Here is a 17695-nt window from a genome sequence, read left to right on the forward strand (position 1 = left end):
CCCCCGTTCATGCTCTGTCTCTCTCTGTCCCAAAAATAAATAAACGTTGAAAAAAAAAATAAAAAAAAAAATCATTTGATTATTAAAATACCTCTTTGAGGGAAGTTCTCTTATTAGCTTTAGATGTGGAAACAGCACAGGCAGGTAAAATAATATGGCAAAGAAAACAGAGCTAGTAAGAGGCAGGGCCAGAACTCAAAGCCAGAGAATCTGATTCTAGAGCTCATATCCTCAAACCCTCAACTATTTCTACACTGAATCTGTATTGAAAGTTATGCAAATAGTTGCCATCTTTTTCTAATAAAACCTTTTTGCCTGGGATTAGGAAAAGGTAAACCACCCTTTTTTAGTATCTTCTGAACAAGGACATTTATTTATTTTTCTAAAGGTTCTTTTTTTTTTTTTTAAGAAGCAGGGGAGATGGGAGCAGGAGAGAGAGAGAGAAAAAGAGAGAGAGAAAGAGAAAATCTTAAGCAGACTCCATGCTCAGTGTGGGAGCCCAGTGTAGGGCTTGAACCCATGACCCTGGGATCATGACCTGAGTTGAAATCAATAGTCGGACGCTCAACTGACTGAGCCACCCAGGTGCCTCTAAACAAAGACATTTAGTTCCAGAATAAACAAGCAGTCTATTATCATGAAGATTCCACCACACGTGGTCAAGAATTAACTGCCTGAGATCCCACGTGTAAGAATAAATTATGTTAGAAACACTAAGTGATTTGGCCCAGCCTGGAGTGGCCCTAGGCAAAACAAAAGTACCCTAGAGTACTTCTCTTTCCCCTCAGTTCTTAACTTTTTCCTCTTTCCATTTTCCCCCCTATCCTGGTGCCTGAATTTTTTATTAAAATTGTTTGGAAATGTTCTTATATCAACTTCCACCCAAAGATTTGTCTATGTTCCTGTATTAGTTTTGCAGGGCTACTGCTATAACAAGGTACCACAAACTGAGTGGCTTAAACAATAACAGAAATATATCATCTCATAGTCTTCGAGGCTACATGTCTGCCATCAAGGCGTTTGCAGGGTTGATCCCTTCTGAGGGATGTAAGGGATAATCTGCTCTATGCCTCTCGCCTAGCTTCAAGTGATCTCAGGTGCTCCAAGGTTTAGAGGAGGCATTCTTCCTATTTCTTCACACTGTCTTTCATCTCTTCATGTCTGGTTTCTCTCTGTGTCCAAGTTTCCCCATTTGTAATATCAACCATACTGGATTAGGGCCTTCTCTAATGACCTCTTGGTAACTCAAAAAGACCCTATTTCCAAATAAAGTCACATGCACAGATGCTGGGGGTTGGGACTTCAACATCTTTTGAGAGGACACAATTTAATCCAGAGCAGCCCCTATTTCTCAGTTTCTCTTCATGGATATGCTGGCAGAGCTCTATCTCTAAGAAAACACTGATAATGGCAATATGAAGTACTAATGATCTCTTGACACTGGATAGATTTCTCCCAGTAGGAATTTAGTTGCTATATGTTACTGTACTCTATCCAGCTCTACTTGATTGGCTTTGCCTGTTACTCCTGAACATCGAATGACTAATTAATCAATTCATTTATGCATTAACCTATTCAATTACTCACTGTTCAGTCATCATTTATTTATTGAGTGCTTATTATATGCCATGCTCTGTGCCAGCTGCTGGATACACATCAGTGAATAAAACATAATCTCTGTTTTCTTGTACACAAGACTAGAAACTTGGTCTCCCGATGGACATTTAACTGAGAGAAATACGCTCACGTGGTTCTGTACCAGTAGTTTCCTAAGTGAGATTTGTAGCTTACAACCAGGCCTGTCCAGGAAGTAAGAGGCTATGAGAGCTAAAAGGGGTCCAAGAGATCTCATGATCTACGTCACCTAATTTATAGAAAGGAAAATTAGAGCACAGAAGTCTACTACAGTAAGTAATTTTGTAAAAAGGAAAAAAGTGTTTAAGTACAATTAGAATAAAAATTGCTTATATTCCCATTTTCTAATGAATTTTAGGAGAAAGGAGAAAGAAAATAGAACGTATAAAATCATACCTGACATGAAGGAATGATGTTAATTTTGTTAAGTAATAGCATGGTGATAATACCGTGAATTGTCCTCGTTTTTTGAAAATGCATACATAAGTATTTAGAGATAAGATGACATGATATCTGTAATTGCTTTAAAACCTTTCAGCCAAAAAATAGATAAAATAAAATTTCAGAATGTTAACTTTTAAATCAAAGTGATGGGTATCTGGAGTTCTCTATTATTCAGTATGTTTCAAATTTTTCAAAACAAAAGGTTAAAAAAACTGTGTCCTCCTAAAGGCACAATTATCTACTTAACAAGTTCTCACTTGTCTCAGAGTCCCAGCACTGGGAAATAAGCTTCACAAAATATTAATTTTAAATATGGAGACCATGGCTTCTAAATTATAATTATTATGCTGTTTTCTTCAATATTTTCCACTCATCACCACCTTTCAATAACACTCCAGTATATATTCATATTACTGTCATTTGCATAGTATTTTGAGTATGAATTATTTCTTTTTATATGGAGCTAATCTGATTTAAAATCAGACATCTTAATATACACATGTTAAGAATAAATTTTGATAATAGGAACACTATTCAGTATCAGATAACAGCTAAAATACATTTGATTACTTCAATGATTTTAAAGTAATTTAATCAGAATGTAGTAAAACATAGCAGCATTAAACATTAAAGAATGCTAGATTGAAATAAAATTTGGAACTGACTTTATTTTTATTTGACAAATCATACTGAAAAAATCTCCAAATAGTAAGTTTGTAAAACTAATCCATGAGTAGAGATACACACACGGTATTAAATCTTAACATATTCAGATGACAAATTATGTTGAGACAAAAAAAATTCAGTGAAAGTGTGTATTTTACAAACAATTCCATTAACATAAAACTCATAAAAATTTAAAAGTTCAAGTAACTAAAATCATAGGAATAAATTTCAAAGTCCCTTTGCTCAACTAAAAATGTAGAGCAGAACCTCACTAGGAAGAAAGAAAATGACGTGCATGCTATTGCACGTTACAAGCGACTATAAACACCACCATGTTATTTAATCTACAGTATAATCCTATCCACGTGATACCAAAATACTTTAAAGTAGCCTTACCAGCTGTACCATCTGGTAATATTATGGTATCATCAAGCTAAGACATACAATACCACTCCAAAGATAATGAAATACAGAAGTATATCACCAGGACTAAATTTTATAAATGTTCAACAAAGGAAATGCTGCCCCTAAAAATGGTACCATATTATGTGCATATACCATGAAAAATTCTTACAAACACACATTTGCACTCCATCTTACAAGAAACTGTAACTGATAAATGGATTATGTTAGAATTCCCTCTAGCAAACAGCAAACAAGCAACTTTAATGAGGCTTATGACCCTACCCTATGGATGAAAGTGAGCATTTTGCCACCAGATATAGGTCAGGTACTACAATTCCTGCTCCCAGATCATTAAGGTTTTTTTGTTTTGTTTTGTTTTGTTTTTCTAAATTTGAGCCTTTTAACTTCCTTAGCTATGTAACAATAAGTGGACGCTTTGGAAACATTATAAGAAACATTACCTTCTGCAATGAGCATTAAGCATTTGGAAACATGTTTTCAGAGAATCACAGAATTTTAGAGCTAGAAGGAAATTTTAATATCACTCAGTCAAAGGCTTACATTTTATAGATTGGAGAGCTATCATCCTCACAGGTTAAATCATTTGCCGAAGGCTGCAAGCCTGCTCAATGTTAGGGCTGAGTCTGAAACCTCATCTCCTGACTTTCAGTCCAACACAACTCCCAGTAGTCAAGCAAGTGTTTTTAAAAACCACAGGTTTCCTAAGCCATACTCCAGATGCTGACACGCAGAACTGTTTTCTCTACCTGTGAGGGCCTTTCTCTTTCACTTACCAGGCAGCTTTGGGACAGAGACACATGGAGTGTGGTGGGGTGGAGGCCCTGAAGAGTCAGGGTGCTCTGGACACTAAGAGAGATGACAGGCATTGCATCAAGACTATCCTTTCGTCCTGAGAGGTCAATAAAGTATTTCCTGAGGGGTAATTACAAAAGCAACACTAACCTAGATGCTGTGAGAAATACAAAAGAAGGGAATATACATATCTACATGTCTCAAGGAGTCCATTCTAGTTCATAAGACAATATGAAACAACTAAGACTTGAGGGCTCATGTGTTTAAAAAAAACATTAGAAGCTAAAGGAAATTGGGAATCAGTATAAACTAGAATCATCAAGAAAGACTTCATGTAAAAGCAGGGTTATAAGCTGGTGCATGAAAAAATGATGTGCTTCCATTAAAAGATGCTCAACATCACTGATCATCAGGGAAATGCGGAAATGCAAATCAAAATGACAGTGAGATATCCCCTCACACCTAAAATCAACAACACAAGAATGACTAAAATCAACAACACAAGAAACAACAGGTGTTAGTAAGGATATAGAGAAAGGGGAACACTTTTGCACTATTGGTGGGAATACAAACTGGTGCAGCCACTCTGGAAAACAGTATGGAAGTTCCTCAAAAAGATACAAATAGAACTACCCTACGATCCAGGAATCGCACTATTAGGTATTTACCCAAAGAATACAAATATGCCAATTCAATGGGATACATGCACCCCAATGTTTATAGCAGCAACATCTACAATAGTCAAATTATGGAAACAAGGCAAGTGTCCACTGACTGATGAATGGATAAAGATGTGGTAAAGAGTGCCTGGATGGCTCAGTTGGTTAAGTGTCTGACTTTGGCTCAGGTCATGATCCTGCATGTGGGTCTGAGCCCCACGTGGGGCTCTGTGCTGACAGCTCAAAGCCTGGAGCCTGCTTTGGATTCTGTGTCTCCCTCGCTCTCTGTCTCTGTCTCTCTCTCTCTCTCAAAAATAAACATTAAAAATGTTTTAAAGATACACACATATATACATACACACACACACACACACACACACACACACACACACACACACACAAATGGAGTATTACTCAGCCATAAAAAAGAATGAAATTTTACAACTTACAATGACATGGATGGAGCTAGAGAATATTATCTAAGTGAATTAAGTCAGTCAGAGAAAGAAAAATACCATATGATTTCACTCATATGTGGAATTTAAGACACAAAACAAATGAACAAAGGTAAAAATAGAGAGAGAGAGAAAACAAGAAACAGACTCTTAAGTCTAGAAAACAAACTGATGGTTACCAGAGGGGAGGTGGGGGGGGGGGGTCATAAGGGTGATGGGGATTGAGGAAGGCATTTGTCATGATGAGCACGGTGTATTGCATATTAAGTGTTTATACCTGAAAGTAACATTGCACTGCATTTTAACTAACTGGAGTTGAAATAAAAACTTTAAAAAAATGATGTCCTTCTAATCAACAAAGTGGCCTTTTACAGGTGGGACAGCAACTGTACCTCTGAAATAGAAAGATATAAAAAGATGTGCACAAACCCTGGTTTTAACTAATGTGCCTCACCTTTTTTCACTAATGACACTGTCAGATACAGCCAAGTGGGTGGTACTCCATGGCAAAACCACCACTTGATGTCATTTCTGGTAATGCCATTTTAGGCAATGAAATAAGAAAGGCACATTTGTTCTCTAAATATCATAATGGCACCCATAAGCCTCATTGCCAGTAATCAGTTGTACAACGCCATATCATACTTCAAAGTCAGTGAGCTTTCTAAACAGAAGTTAGGAAACTTAAGTAGACTAAGAGGATGTTGCCTACTTATCTATCAGGGAGGTACAGATTTAGAAACATAATGTTATTTAAAGAATATAACAGGGGCTGCTGGGTGGCTCAGTTGGTTAAAAGTCCAACTTCAGCTCAGGTCATGATCTCATGGTTTGTCAGTTCGAGCCCTGTGTCGGGCTCTTTGCTGACAGCTCAGAGCCTGGAGCCTGCTTCAGATTCTGTGTCTCCTTCTCTCTCTGCCCCTCCCCAATTTGTGCTCTGTCTCTGTCTCTCAAAAATAAATAAATGCAAAAAATAAAAAATAAAAAAAAAACAATATAACATAATTTTCAACAAAAAATGATAAAGATGACAAAAGAAAGAAGGTAAATGGTGTACATTTTGGGAGTCTTCATAATACCAAATTTGGAAAGTATCAGATGAGTTAAGAAGAAATGGACAATATGCAATGAAGACAGGGAAAAAGAAGAATAAAATAATCTACAATGAGCTAATTCAACTCTCAGTGAGGTTACCTGTCTGAATTTAAGGAAAAACAGTTTGATCCATGTCTGAATAGTATTTGAAGAGAATTTTTTTTTAAAAAACACAGTAAAATGAAAAGCTCAGAACATCAAGTGTGCCCCCAATGGACTACCCAGAACTTTATTTTGACTATCATCCCTATCAGGACCCTTTCTTTCCATCTTAACTAAAATGGTTGTTTCTACTCAACACCTCTTTGGGTCTATTTCCTAAGTTTATCTCAATCTTTACAACTCTACTGCTTTGACAAAGGTTGTATAAATGTCAACATTTTTGGCTTTTACTGTTGCCAAATCATTCAACAATGTCTTCCCTCTCTGCTGTTGAATCTCTTTTTCCAGTAGTTTTTTCTCTCCATTAAACAGCTTATTGCTCAAAGTTCTTTTTGCCATAATTTTAACTCAAAATATACATGAAGGGTGAATTAATATTTAAAACTATAATCCAAGAAAACTTTCTGAAAATAAAAGAATCTATATATCAAAAGGGCCCACTAGACATCTGGGAAAACCGATACAAGATGATCTACACTAAACATATCCTGGTAACACCATTAGACATTATTAGTAAAGAAATAAAAATCTTAAAGGTAGCAAGGGAAAAAGAACAAATAACATATACTGGTAAGAGAATTAAACTAGCAGCAGATTCTTAAAAGCAACATGCAAAACAAGGCAACAACAGTTTAGCATTTTCAAGAGATTCAAGGAAAAACATGTGAACTAAATATTTTAAACCCATTCAAGCTATCCCTCAGGGATCAATGTTATTGAAAAAGTGGAATGCACGCAAGGGTATTCTGTACCCTTGGGCACTTCTTGAGCAATCAAGTTACTAAAGCATTAGTTTCATCCAATCTAAAGATGAGCAGGTAACTCTGGTAAAAGGACAGAGAGATGAGCATTTAATGTACTTAATTATATCTAAGACCAAAACAAGGCTGGTGATAAATGAAGAATATACAAGTGACCCATGTTCTGACAAGGTAAAGTAGTAGGACTAAAAACTAAGAAAACAACATTAAGGGAAAGAGGAAAGTAAAATAAACAATAGTGAATTAGTAGTAAGTGAAGTAAAACTACCATAAAAGACTATCATAGTAGCAACAAAAGGTTAAATATGGATAAAGTGAGCCAAAAGCATCTTTAAAAGGTATAGATACCAAGGCCAATCACTACAACAAAAATATGAGCTTTCATAAATAGTCCTCCCACCCAAAGAAACCTTAAAGAATAAGATCAAGGAAAACACATATGAAACAGAGCAAATATAAATAATGAATATTTACCAAGTAGTACAGCAATGATCTTTATGAAATAAAAACTACAGAACTTCATTCTGGCCCTTGAGGCCACATAGAAACACACTAATAACAGAAGATTTTTAAATACCACTCTTGGTCAAAACAAATCAAGTGAACAAAAACTAAGTAAAGGTATAGATGACATAAATAATATAGTCAATAAGATAGAACTTTTGGACAGATATTAAACTATACACTATAAGAATACAGATACTCTTTTGGACAGATATTAAACTATACACTATAAGAATACAGACTACCTTTTTCTCAAACAGACGTGGAATACTGACAAAAGCTGACCTTCTTCTAAGTCACCAATAAAGGCTTCAGGGCATTCCAAAGAGTAAAATTATCAGAGTAAACAATATCCTGATCATCTTGTTACAAGTCTAGAATTTAATAACAAAAGTTTTAAAAAGGTCCTTCTACATGAAAATTTAAAAACCTGCTGCTGCACAACTTTTTGGGGAAGAAGAAATACAAATCTTCTAAAAGATAAAGATAATAAAAAACATATTAAAATTGATGAGTACAACATAAAGCTGTGACCAGAGGAAAAATCATGGCTTCAAACACATAGAGAAATAAAATAATTTTTAATGAAAATAAATGAAATAGATCTGAAACTGAAGACCAAGTAAAAAAAGAAAAGGGTGAAATAAAAAGATGATAAGAAATGACATAATAAAGGCAAAATCAGAAATTAATGAGATAGAAAAAGGAAAATATTTCTCAGTAATCAAATCAGAATCCAAGTGAGTTGAAAAAGAAACACCTTTATTAAGGCAGAAAAAAGGAAGAAAAAAATAATAAAAAGTAACCAGAGGGAAACAACCATTGAAGTAGAATAAATTTAAAATTCAGAAGAGACTAACTACAATGCGTAACACCATAGAAATACATTTGGAAAAAAAATAAATACATTTGGAAAACTAGACAAAATGGATAACTATCACAATTGACCCATGTAGAGATAAAAAGCTTAAACAGTTCCATAGGAAGAGGTAGCTACATTACAAGGAACTGCCTCATAGAAAAACAGCAGAACCAGATGATTTCATATTCAAAAACCAATTGGTGCCAATTTAATAGAAATGGTTCTAGAATATAGGAAATGAGTAAAACTTACAAATTCTTTTTATGAAGTATAATGTTGATACCTAAATCTGATAAAAAAAATAGTACAAAAATAGAAAATTACAGATCAACATCACTTACAAATACCTATATGAAAATACTACATAAAATATTAGTGAACATACTTCAACACCATATTAAATAAATAATGTACTATAACAAAGTGGGATTTATTCCTGGAAAGTAAGGTTGATTCAATATTAGAAGCACAGTGATATATCACACCATATTAATTGATCTGAGAAAAATGTGTAATTATTTCCATACACACTAAGTAAATCTTTGATGAAATTCAATACCCATCCCATAAAATCAAAAAATCCACTCGAGAACATAGGAACATAGGTGATTTCCTTGATATGACTATAAGGACACACACATGCACACACTCACATACGTATACGTAGGCACACCTTAGTCCTAAAGCCAGCATCATATTTAATGGGGTAAACTTCAGGCATTTCCATTAAGATCAGGAAGAAGCAAGGATAATCACTACTTTCACTACTATTTACTACATACTGGATATACTAGCAATACAATTAATTAGATAAAAGAAATCAGAGATACAAGAACTGAAAGACAACTATATCTACTTGTGTCTGAAATGCTTCCTAAGAAAACCCTAGATAATCACTACTAAAACTACCTCAAAGTCAATAAATTAATAGGATATAAAATGAATATATAGAAATCAACAATGCACATATACACAAACAATAATCACTTAGAAGATAAAATAGTAGAGTAAAATAGCAGTGACAATACCAACAAAAGTGGTTTAATCTTTAAGAATAAGGGTAGCAAGAAATATAAAAAACTTAATATGAGGAAAATTAAAATACTCAAGAGGGACACCTGGGTGGCTCAGTCGGTTAAGCTTCCAACGTCGGCTCAGGTCATGATCTCGCAGTTTGTGAGTTTGAGCCCCACATCGGGCTCTGTGCTGGAAGCTTGGAGCCTGGAGCCTGCTTCGGATTCTGTGTCTCCCTCTCTCTCTGCGCCTCCCCCACTCACACTGTCTCTCTCTCTCTCTCTCTCTCTCTCTCTCTCTCTCTCTCTCTCAAAAATAAATAAACATTAAAAAAAAATTTTTTTAAATACTCAAGAGATAATAAATGTAATACTGATGAAATACAAAATCATTCCTTGCTGTTGAAAAGCATCTATACATCATAAAAATGTCAGGTCTTCCCCAAGTTAATTTAAAAATTTAACAAAATGCCAATAAAAATGCCAACATGTATTTTTTTTTTTAACGTTTATTTATTTTTGAGACAATGCAAGAGACAGAGTGCAAGCCGCAGGCACTCTGAAGAGAATCTGAAGCAGGTTCCAGGCTCCGAGCTGTCAGCCCAGAACCTGACACAGGGCTCGAACTCACGAACCACGAGATCATGACCTGAGCCAAAGTCAGACGGTTAACCGACTGAGCCACTCAGGCACCCCAGCCAACATGTATTTTTTAAATGAAGCTAAACAAAATAATATAGAAACTATAAATATCTAGAGTAATACTGAAAAAGAAAGCTACAAGGCACAAAGCCTCATCAGATATTAAATTATGTTATAAAGCCTCAGATATTAATGCACTAGTATTATAATTAAAAATAATTAGACAAACCAGAAGGATTCAGTAGAAAGTACAGAAACGAACTCAAGTACATATGGAAGTTTAGTATATGATAAAGGTGGCATCTAATATCACTGAAGGCAAAAAAAATTTTTTTCAAGTTTGTTTTGAGAGCAAGAGACAGCCCAAGCAGGAGAGAGGCAGAGAGAGAGGGAGAAAGAGAGAATCCCAAGCAGGCCCCACACTGCCAGCACAGAGCCCAATGCGGGGCACAAACTCAAGAACCATGAGATCATGACCTGAGTCGAAATCAAGTCAGACACTCAACCATCTGAGCCACCCAGGTGCCCTGAAGCAAAAAAAAAAAAAAAAAAAAAAAAAAAATAGCATTGGAAAAACTAGAAAATCATTTAGAAAATGACAACACTGAGTCAACACTTCTTCTCATGTAAAAGAATAAACTCTAAATTAATAAGAGATTTAAGTGTAAAAAATGAAAATATACAATTAAATTCATATAAAATCTCTCTGGAGCAAGGTTTTTAATCATGCTTGAATACCCATAGTAAATAAAAAATTAATAATTTGACCACATTAAAAATAAAGTTTCACCTTCTATGTGGCAATAAAACATCACAAATATAATCAAAGTACAGAAGGCAAATTGAAAGAACATACTTCTGGGGCGCCTGGGTGGCGCAGTCGGTTAAGTGTCCGACTTCAGCCAGGTCACGATCTCGCGGTCCGTGAGTTCGAGCCCCGCGTCAGGCTCTGGGCTGATGGCTCAGAGCCTGGAGCCTGTTTCCGATTCTGTGTCTCCCTCTCTCTCTGCCCCTCCCCCGTTCATGCTCTGTCTCTCTCTGTCCCAAAAATAAATAAAAAAACAAACAAAAAAAAACGTTGAAAGAACATACTTGTAAAATCTGTAATAGATGATGGGCTTATATATTTAAAGAACTCTTCAAAAGAGAGGGAATAAAAAAACAAAAGAAAGAGAAACAGGCAAAAGACATGAGCAGACATTTCACGTACACACACACAAATTATTTAAAACTAGCCCTTTTTCTAGTATCCAAAATCTATAAAGAACTCACCAAATTCCACACCCGAAAAACAAATAATCCAGTGAAGAAATGGGCAGAAAACATGAGTAGAAGAACTTCTATTAACATGAATAGAACTTCTCTAAAGAAGACATCCAGATGGCCAACAGGCACATGAAAAGATGCTCAACGTCACTCCTCATCAGGGAAATACAAACCAAAACCATACTCAGATATCACCTCATGCCAGTCAGAATGGCTAAAATGAACAAATTAGGAGACTATAGATGCTGGAGAAGGTGTGGAGAAATGGGAACCCTCTTGCATTGTTGATGAGAATGCAAACTGGTGCAGCCACTCTGGAAAACAGTGTGGAGGTTCCTCAAAAAATTAAAAATAGATCTACCCTATGACCTAGCAATAGCACTGCTAGGAATTTACCCAAGGGATACAGGAGTGCTGATGCATAGGGGCACCTGTACCCCAGTGTTTATAGCAGTACTTTCAACAATAGCCAAATTATGCAAAGAGCCTAAATGTCCATCAACTGATGAATGGATAAGAAATTGTGGTTTATATACACAATGGAATACTACTTGGTAATGAGAAAGAATGAAATATGGCCTTTTGTAGCAATGTGGATGGAACTGGAGCATGTTATGCTAAGTGAAATAAGTCATACAGAGAAAGACAGATACCATATGTTGTCACTCTTATGTGGATCCTGAGAAACTTAACAGAAGACCATGGGGGAGGGGAAGGAAAAAAAAAAAAAGTTAGAAAGGGAGAGAGCCAAACCATAAGAGACTCTTAAAAACTGAGAATAAACTGAGGGTTGATAGAGGGGGTGGGAGGGAGGGGGGGTGGGTGATGGGCATTGAGGAGGGCACCTGTTTGGATAAGCACTGGGTGTTGTATGGAAACCAATTTGATAACAAATTTCATATTAAAAAAATAATAAAAAAATAAAACTAGCCCTTTTTGCTTTTGGCAAAAAAGGAATACAGTGACTGGATTTACACTGCCATTGCCTGGGGGAAACTGCATAAAATGAAAGATACAAATGTTTTGGATATTAAATAGGCAGCATATGACTGAGATCCTTGAGAAAATGAGGGAAAAAAAGATTAGTTGAGTCCCACAGATGCCCCAGCTTTCTGCCTGGTGACAATTCCAAACTCAAGAACAGGAAGGGAAATCCTAACAGCAGTACAGCATCCTGACGACAGTCATTGAATTCAGCGAGGCTCCCAAAGAGCCTGAAATTGCAAAGAGGAGTTTAGAAGAAGAGAAGAGGGAGCTACATGGGGGTAGGGGTAGGGGCAGGGGCAGGAGGGGATGAAGTTCCAGAAAAATCTGCCTAAGTATCTCCTTACCTGTAGTATAAAAGGTGGAGCCAACGACCAATAGGAGTAGGAAGAAGAAGAACTCCCAGGGTTCACAAAGAGCTGGGAGTTGAGTTCTGACCAACCAGAGTTAAGTCCTCACACGGAATTCCATTAGAAATCACAGAACTTCACAGCATAGAACCAGGAATAAACTATCCACAGAAGTAAAGGCTACTATAGACTCATTTTAGCAAAGCTTAAAAAATAGCCTCAAAATGAACATACTGTCTCGAAGAAATTAGAGATTGATTAGATTAAAAGAAGGGAGAAGCTATATAATGTAAACATTAATCAAAAGAAAGGGGTGTGGTTATATTAATATTAGACAAAGTTGAACAAGTAATATTACTAGGTATAAAAGCAAGAAATGTACTAGCTATAAAAACTCACAATCTCAATCAAAATCCTTGCAGGTTTTGGGACAGAAATTGACAAACTGATTCTAAAATATTACAAAAGGAATTGCAAAGTAGCCAGAAAAGTCAAAATAATTTTGAAGAAAAGAACAGAGTTGGAAGACTCCTCCTACTTTCCAGACCATGAACTGTGATAATGACTGTATGATACTGTAACAGAGAATCCAGAAATAGACCCATTCATAGATGGTCAATAATTTTGACAGAGGAGCTGAAAGCAATTCACTGGGGTTCACTTCAACATCATATGTATGTATGTATACATACATATGTATGTCCCATATGTATGTCCACCCTCACCTTGAAAAGAGCCTTGATCCTTACCTGGCACTAAATACAAACTTGAAACAGATCAGGAATCTAAATATAAGAGTTGTATAAAACCCCTTGAAGAAAACTTATGAGAAAACATTTTATGATCCTAGCTTAGGACAGAAGTAGCACAAATCATAAAAAGAAAAAAAAATCATAAACTGGGCCTCATTATAATTAAAAACAACTGCTTTCTGAAAGACACTGATAAGAAAATGAAAAGATAAGCTACAGATGTAGAAAGCATCTGCAAACAAGTATCTGACAAAATGTTCCTATCCTTAAAAAATAAAGCTCTCTTAAGACAAATCTGATTTAAAAATGGGAGCATATAATTCGCCAAAGAAGATAAAAGAGTGGCAAATATATACATGAAAGATGCTCCGTATCATCAGTCATTACATAACTGATGCACATTAAGACTACTAGATATGACACCACATTTACCATAATGGCTAAAATTTTAGAAACTAATGAAACCAAGTGGTGGCAAGATGTGGTGAACTACACATCACTGGTGGGAATGTATAACAATGGTACAACTGCTCTGGAAGACAGTTTGGCTGCTTCTTTTAAATTAAACATATACTTCCATATAATCCAGAAATCCCACTCCTAGTTATTTACCCAGAAGTTGTTAAAACATATACCTACATAACTTTATGTGAATGCTTATAGCAACTTTACTAATAATTGCCCCCAAACTGGAAAAGACACAAATCTCCAACAGGTAAACAGATACCCTGTGGTAGTTTTCCATGGAATACTACCTATCATTAAAGAAGAATCAACTACTAACAACTACAGCCCAGGTAAATCTCCCAAACATCATGCTGGGTGAAGGAAGCCAGACACAAGGGTATATATCCTATAATTCCATTTTTATATGACATTCCTTAAACATGCAAAAACTATGGGGGCAGAAATCATCACCAGCGGTTAGGGGAGTGAAAGAAGGGAACTAAGCAGGCGTGGGGGAAGGACAGAAAGTGTGAGGATGATAGGAACATTCTGTATCATGATTGCAGTGGTGGTTATATGATATACATGTGTCAAAACACATCAAGCTGTACAGTTAAAAGGGTGAATTTTACTGTTTGTAAATTATACTTCACAAAACCTAACCTTAAAAAAGTATGCAGACGTTTACAGGATTTTAATATACATTGCCAAATTGCCCTTCCATTAACTTAATTTCTTCTTCTACTCCCATTTAATTTACATTCCCACTGGCGGTCTACAAGTGCCTGCACTTCATCAGCTCGATATCATCAGATTATTATTTCAGGCTTTTCCAATCTGATACGTTCTTTGAAAATGTTACCTCTGCATCTCTCTTCTTTTTAGTGATGGTGAACTATTGTTTATCCATTTCTGACAGCTGTATTTCTTCTCTGTTCTGTTAATTCCTTTTAGTCATTGTTTTAAGAAAATATTTAGTGTTTTTCTTATTAATTTTTTTGAGTTTGATACATCTCCTCAAATATCTGTCATAATTCTACTTTCCATTTTGTCATTTCTTTCATTTTTTCAACTTTTTAAACGTAGACATCTTAAAGTTGGAAATTTCTCAATATTTTCTAGGATTTGTTCTTTAGTACCATTATTTAAAAAATTTTTTCCTCCTCCTCAGAGTTCAGGTAAATATTCAACTATGACTTTTTAAATTTTTTATAGAGTCAATTTAAAAAATGTTAAATCTCTTTTGTCTGATACAGTGGCTACCAGCCACACGTAGTTATTGAAATTTAAATTAATTTAAGCTATCTTCCTGTGTTTTCTTCTGGTTTTACGGTTTCAGGCCTTACATTTAAGTCTTTAATCCATTCTGAGTTAATTTTTATGTGTGGTATAAGATAAGAGTCCAGTTTCATTCTTTTGCATGTAGCTATCCAGTTGCCCACCATTATTTATTAAAGAGACTATCCCTTCCCCATTGTATATTACTGGTACCCTTGTCAAAGACTAGTTCGTTGTATCTGTGTGAGTTTATTTCTGAGCTCTCTGTTTTGGTCCACCTTTTTTATGCCAATAGTATACTGTTTTTATACTATAACATTGTCATATATTCGAAATCAGGAAGTATGATGCTTCCAACTTTGTTCTCAAGATTGCTTTGGCTACTCATGGTCTTTTGTGGTCCCATACGAACCTTAGGATTCTCTTTTCTGTTTCTATGAAAAATGCCATTGGAATTTTGATAGGGATTGCAGTGAATCTGTAGATTGTGTTGGGTAGTATGGACATTTTAACAATATTAGTTCTTGCGATCCATGAACATGGGTCACGGCAATGATTCTTTCAACTGACACTAAAAGCATAGGCAATGAAGACAAAAATAAACAAGTAGAACTACCTCAAACCAAAAAGATTCCACACAGCAAAGGAAGTCACCAACAAAATAAAAAGGCAAACTACCAAACTGGAGAAAATATTTGCAAACCATAGATATGATAAAGGGTTAATATCCAAAATATAGAAGAACTCATACAACTCACTAGCAAGAAAATAAGCCAACTGAAAAATATACAAAGGACCTGCACAGACATTTTTCCAAAGAAGGCATACACATGCCCAACAGGTGTAAGAAAAGGCGCTCAATATTGTCATCAGGGAAATGAACACCAAAACCACAATGAGACATCACTCAATACCTGTTAAGATGGCTGTTATGAAAAAGACAAGAGATAACCAGTGTTATCCAGTGATAACCAGTGATAACCAGTGGGGAGGGTGTGAAGAAAAGGGAACCCTTGTGTACTGTATAGTCTTTATGCAAAATAGTCAAGCAGTTCCTCTGAATGCAACTGTCATATGATCCAGCAATCCAACTTCTGGGTATATACCAAAAGGAAAATAAATCATTATCTTAAGGAGATATGTGCACTCTCGTGTTACTGTAGCATTTTTCACAACAGCCAAAATAAGTAAATAACCTTAGTGTTCACTGATGGATGGATGAATGAATAAAGAAAATGCAGTATACACATGCAACAGAATTATTCAGCCATAAAAGGAAATATGGCATTTGTGACACCATGGATGAACCTGGAGGACATTAAGTCAGACACAGAAAGACTGTATTATCTCACTTATACGTGGCATGTAAAACAGTAAAACTTACTGAACCAACAAGTAGAAAAGTGGTTGCCAGGGGCTGGGGGTGGTGGTGGGGGGTGTGTGGAGGAAATAGGGAGATGTTGGTCAAAAAGATGAATAAGTTCTAGGGCTCTAACATACAGCATGGAGACAAGAGCTAATAATGCTATGTACTTCAAATTTGCCAAGAGTAGATCTTAAGTGGTCTTACCACAAAAGCAAACAAAACAGTAGCTATATGAAACAAATGCATTAATTAAATTGATGATGGCAATCACTTCACAACATATACATCATCACTTTGTACACCTTTAAAAAATCATGTTGTACAACCTAAACATAATGCATTTTTTTGACAATCCTACCTCAAGAAAGCTGGGGGTGGGGGAGAGAAAGCAAGGTAAAATAAAAAATTAATTAAGTTAAATTTAAAATTCAGTTCCTCAGTCACACTAGCCACATTTTTTAGAGATTCTTTTTTTTAAAGCAGTTAATTTATACTCAATTTTGGCAAATTTAGAGCAATTCAGGTAAAACTGAGTGGAAAGTACAGTGAGTTCTCATATACCCACTGCCCCTCCCCCAGACAGTCTCAATCCCATACCAGAGTATTACATCTGTTACAATGGATGACTTACATTCCTTACACAGCAACACATCATTATAACTAAAAGTCTATAGTTTGCAATAGGGCTCACTTTTGGTGTTGAACATTCTATGAGTTTTGACAAATGTGTAGCAACATATATCCACCATTGTAGTATCTTACAGAACAGTTTCACTTCCCTAAAAATCTTCTGTGCTCTGCCTATTCATCACTCCCTTCCCTCTAAGCCCTAGCAATCACTGATCTTTTTAGTGTCTCCATAGTTTCTCCTTGTCCAAAACCTTGTAAAGTTAGAATTATATAGATTTTCACTTAGTAAAATGCATTTAAGGTTCCTCCATGTCTTTTCATGTCTTGACTGCTCACTTCTTTTAACATTGAGTAATATTGCCTTATTTGGATATACCACAGTTGATTTATCCATTCACCTATTAAAGGACATCTTCATTGCTTCAAGTTTTGGCAACTATGAATAAAGCTGCTATAAACATGTGTGTGTAGGTTTTTGTGTGGATATAAGTTTTCAACTCCTTTGG

At 35.6% G+C, this 17695-nt stretch overlaps 1 protein-coding gene across 6 annotated transcripts in view; it reads right to left on the reverse strand.

The window, feature by feature from the left end:
• Positions 1-17695, reverse strand: part of VRK2 (VRK serine/threonine kinase 2) — a 105362-nt gene that overhangs the window by 52427 nt on the left and 35240 nt on the right. For 5 of the 6 annotated variants that reach the window (XM_040453665.1, XM_040453664.1, XM_040453667.1 and 2 more), the window contains one exon: positions 2032-2166. The exons of the other annotated variant lie outside the window; for it this stretch is intronic. In XM_040453665.1, coding sequence (XP_040309599.1) covers positions 2032-2166 — 135 coding nt within the window. The remainder of the gene's footprint in view (positions 1-2031; positions 2167-17695) is intronic. 6 annotated transcript variants of the gene reach the window in all.

This window comes from Herpailurus yagouaroundi, unplaced genomic scaffold (assembly GCF_014898765.1).
Source record: "Herpailurus yagouaroundi ecotype Mexico unplaced genomic scaffold, PumYag 210, whole genome shotgun sequence".
NCBI lineage: Eukaryota > Metazoa > Chordata > Mammalia > Carnivora > Felidae > Herpailurus > Herpailurus yagouaroundi.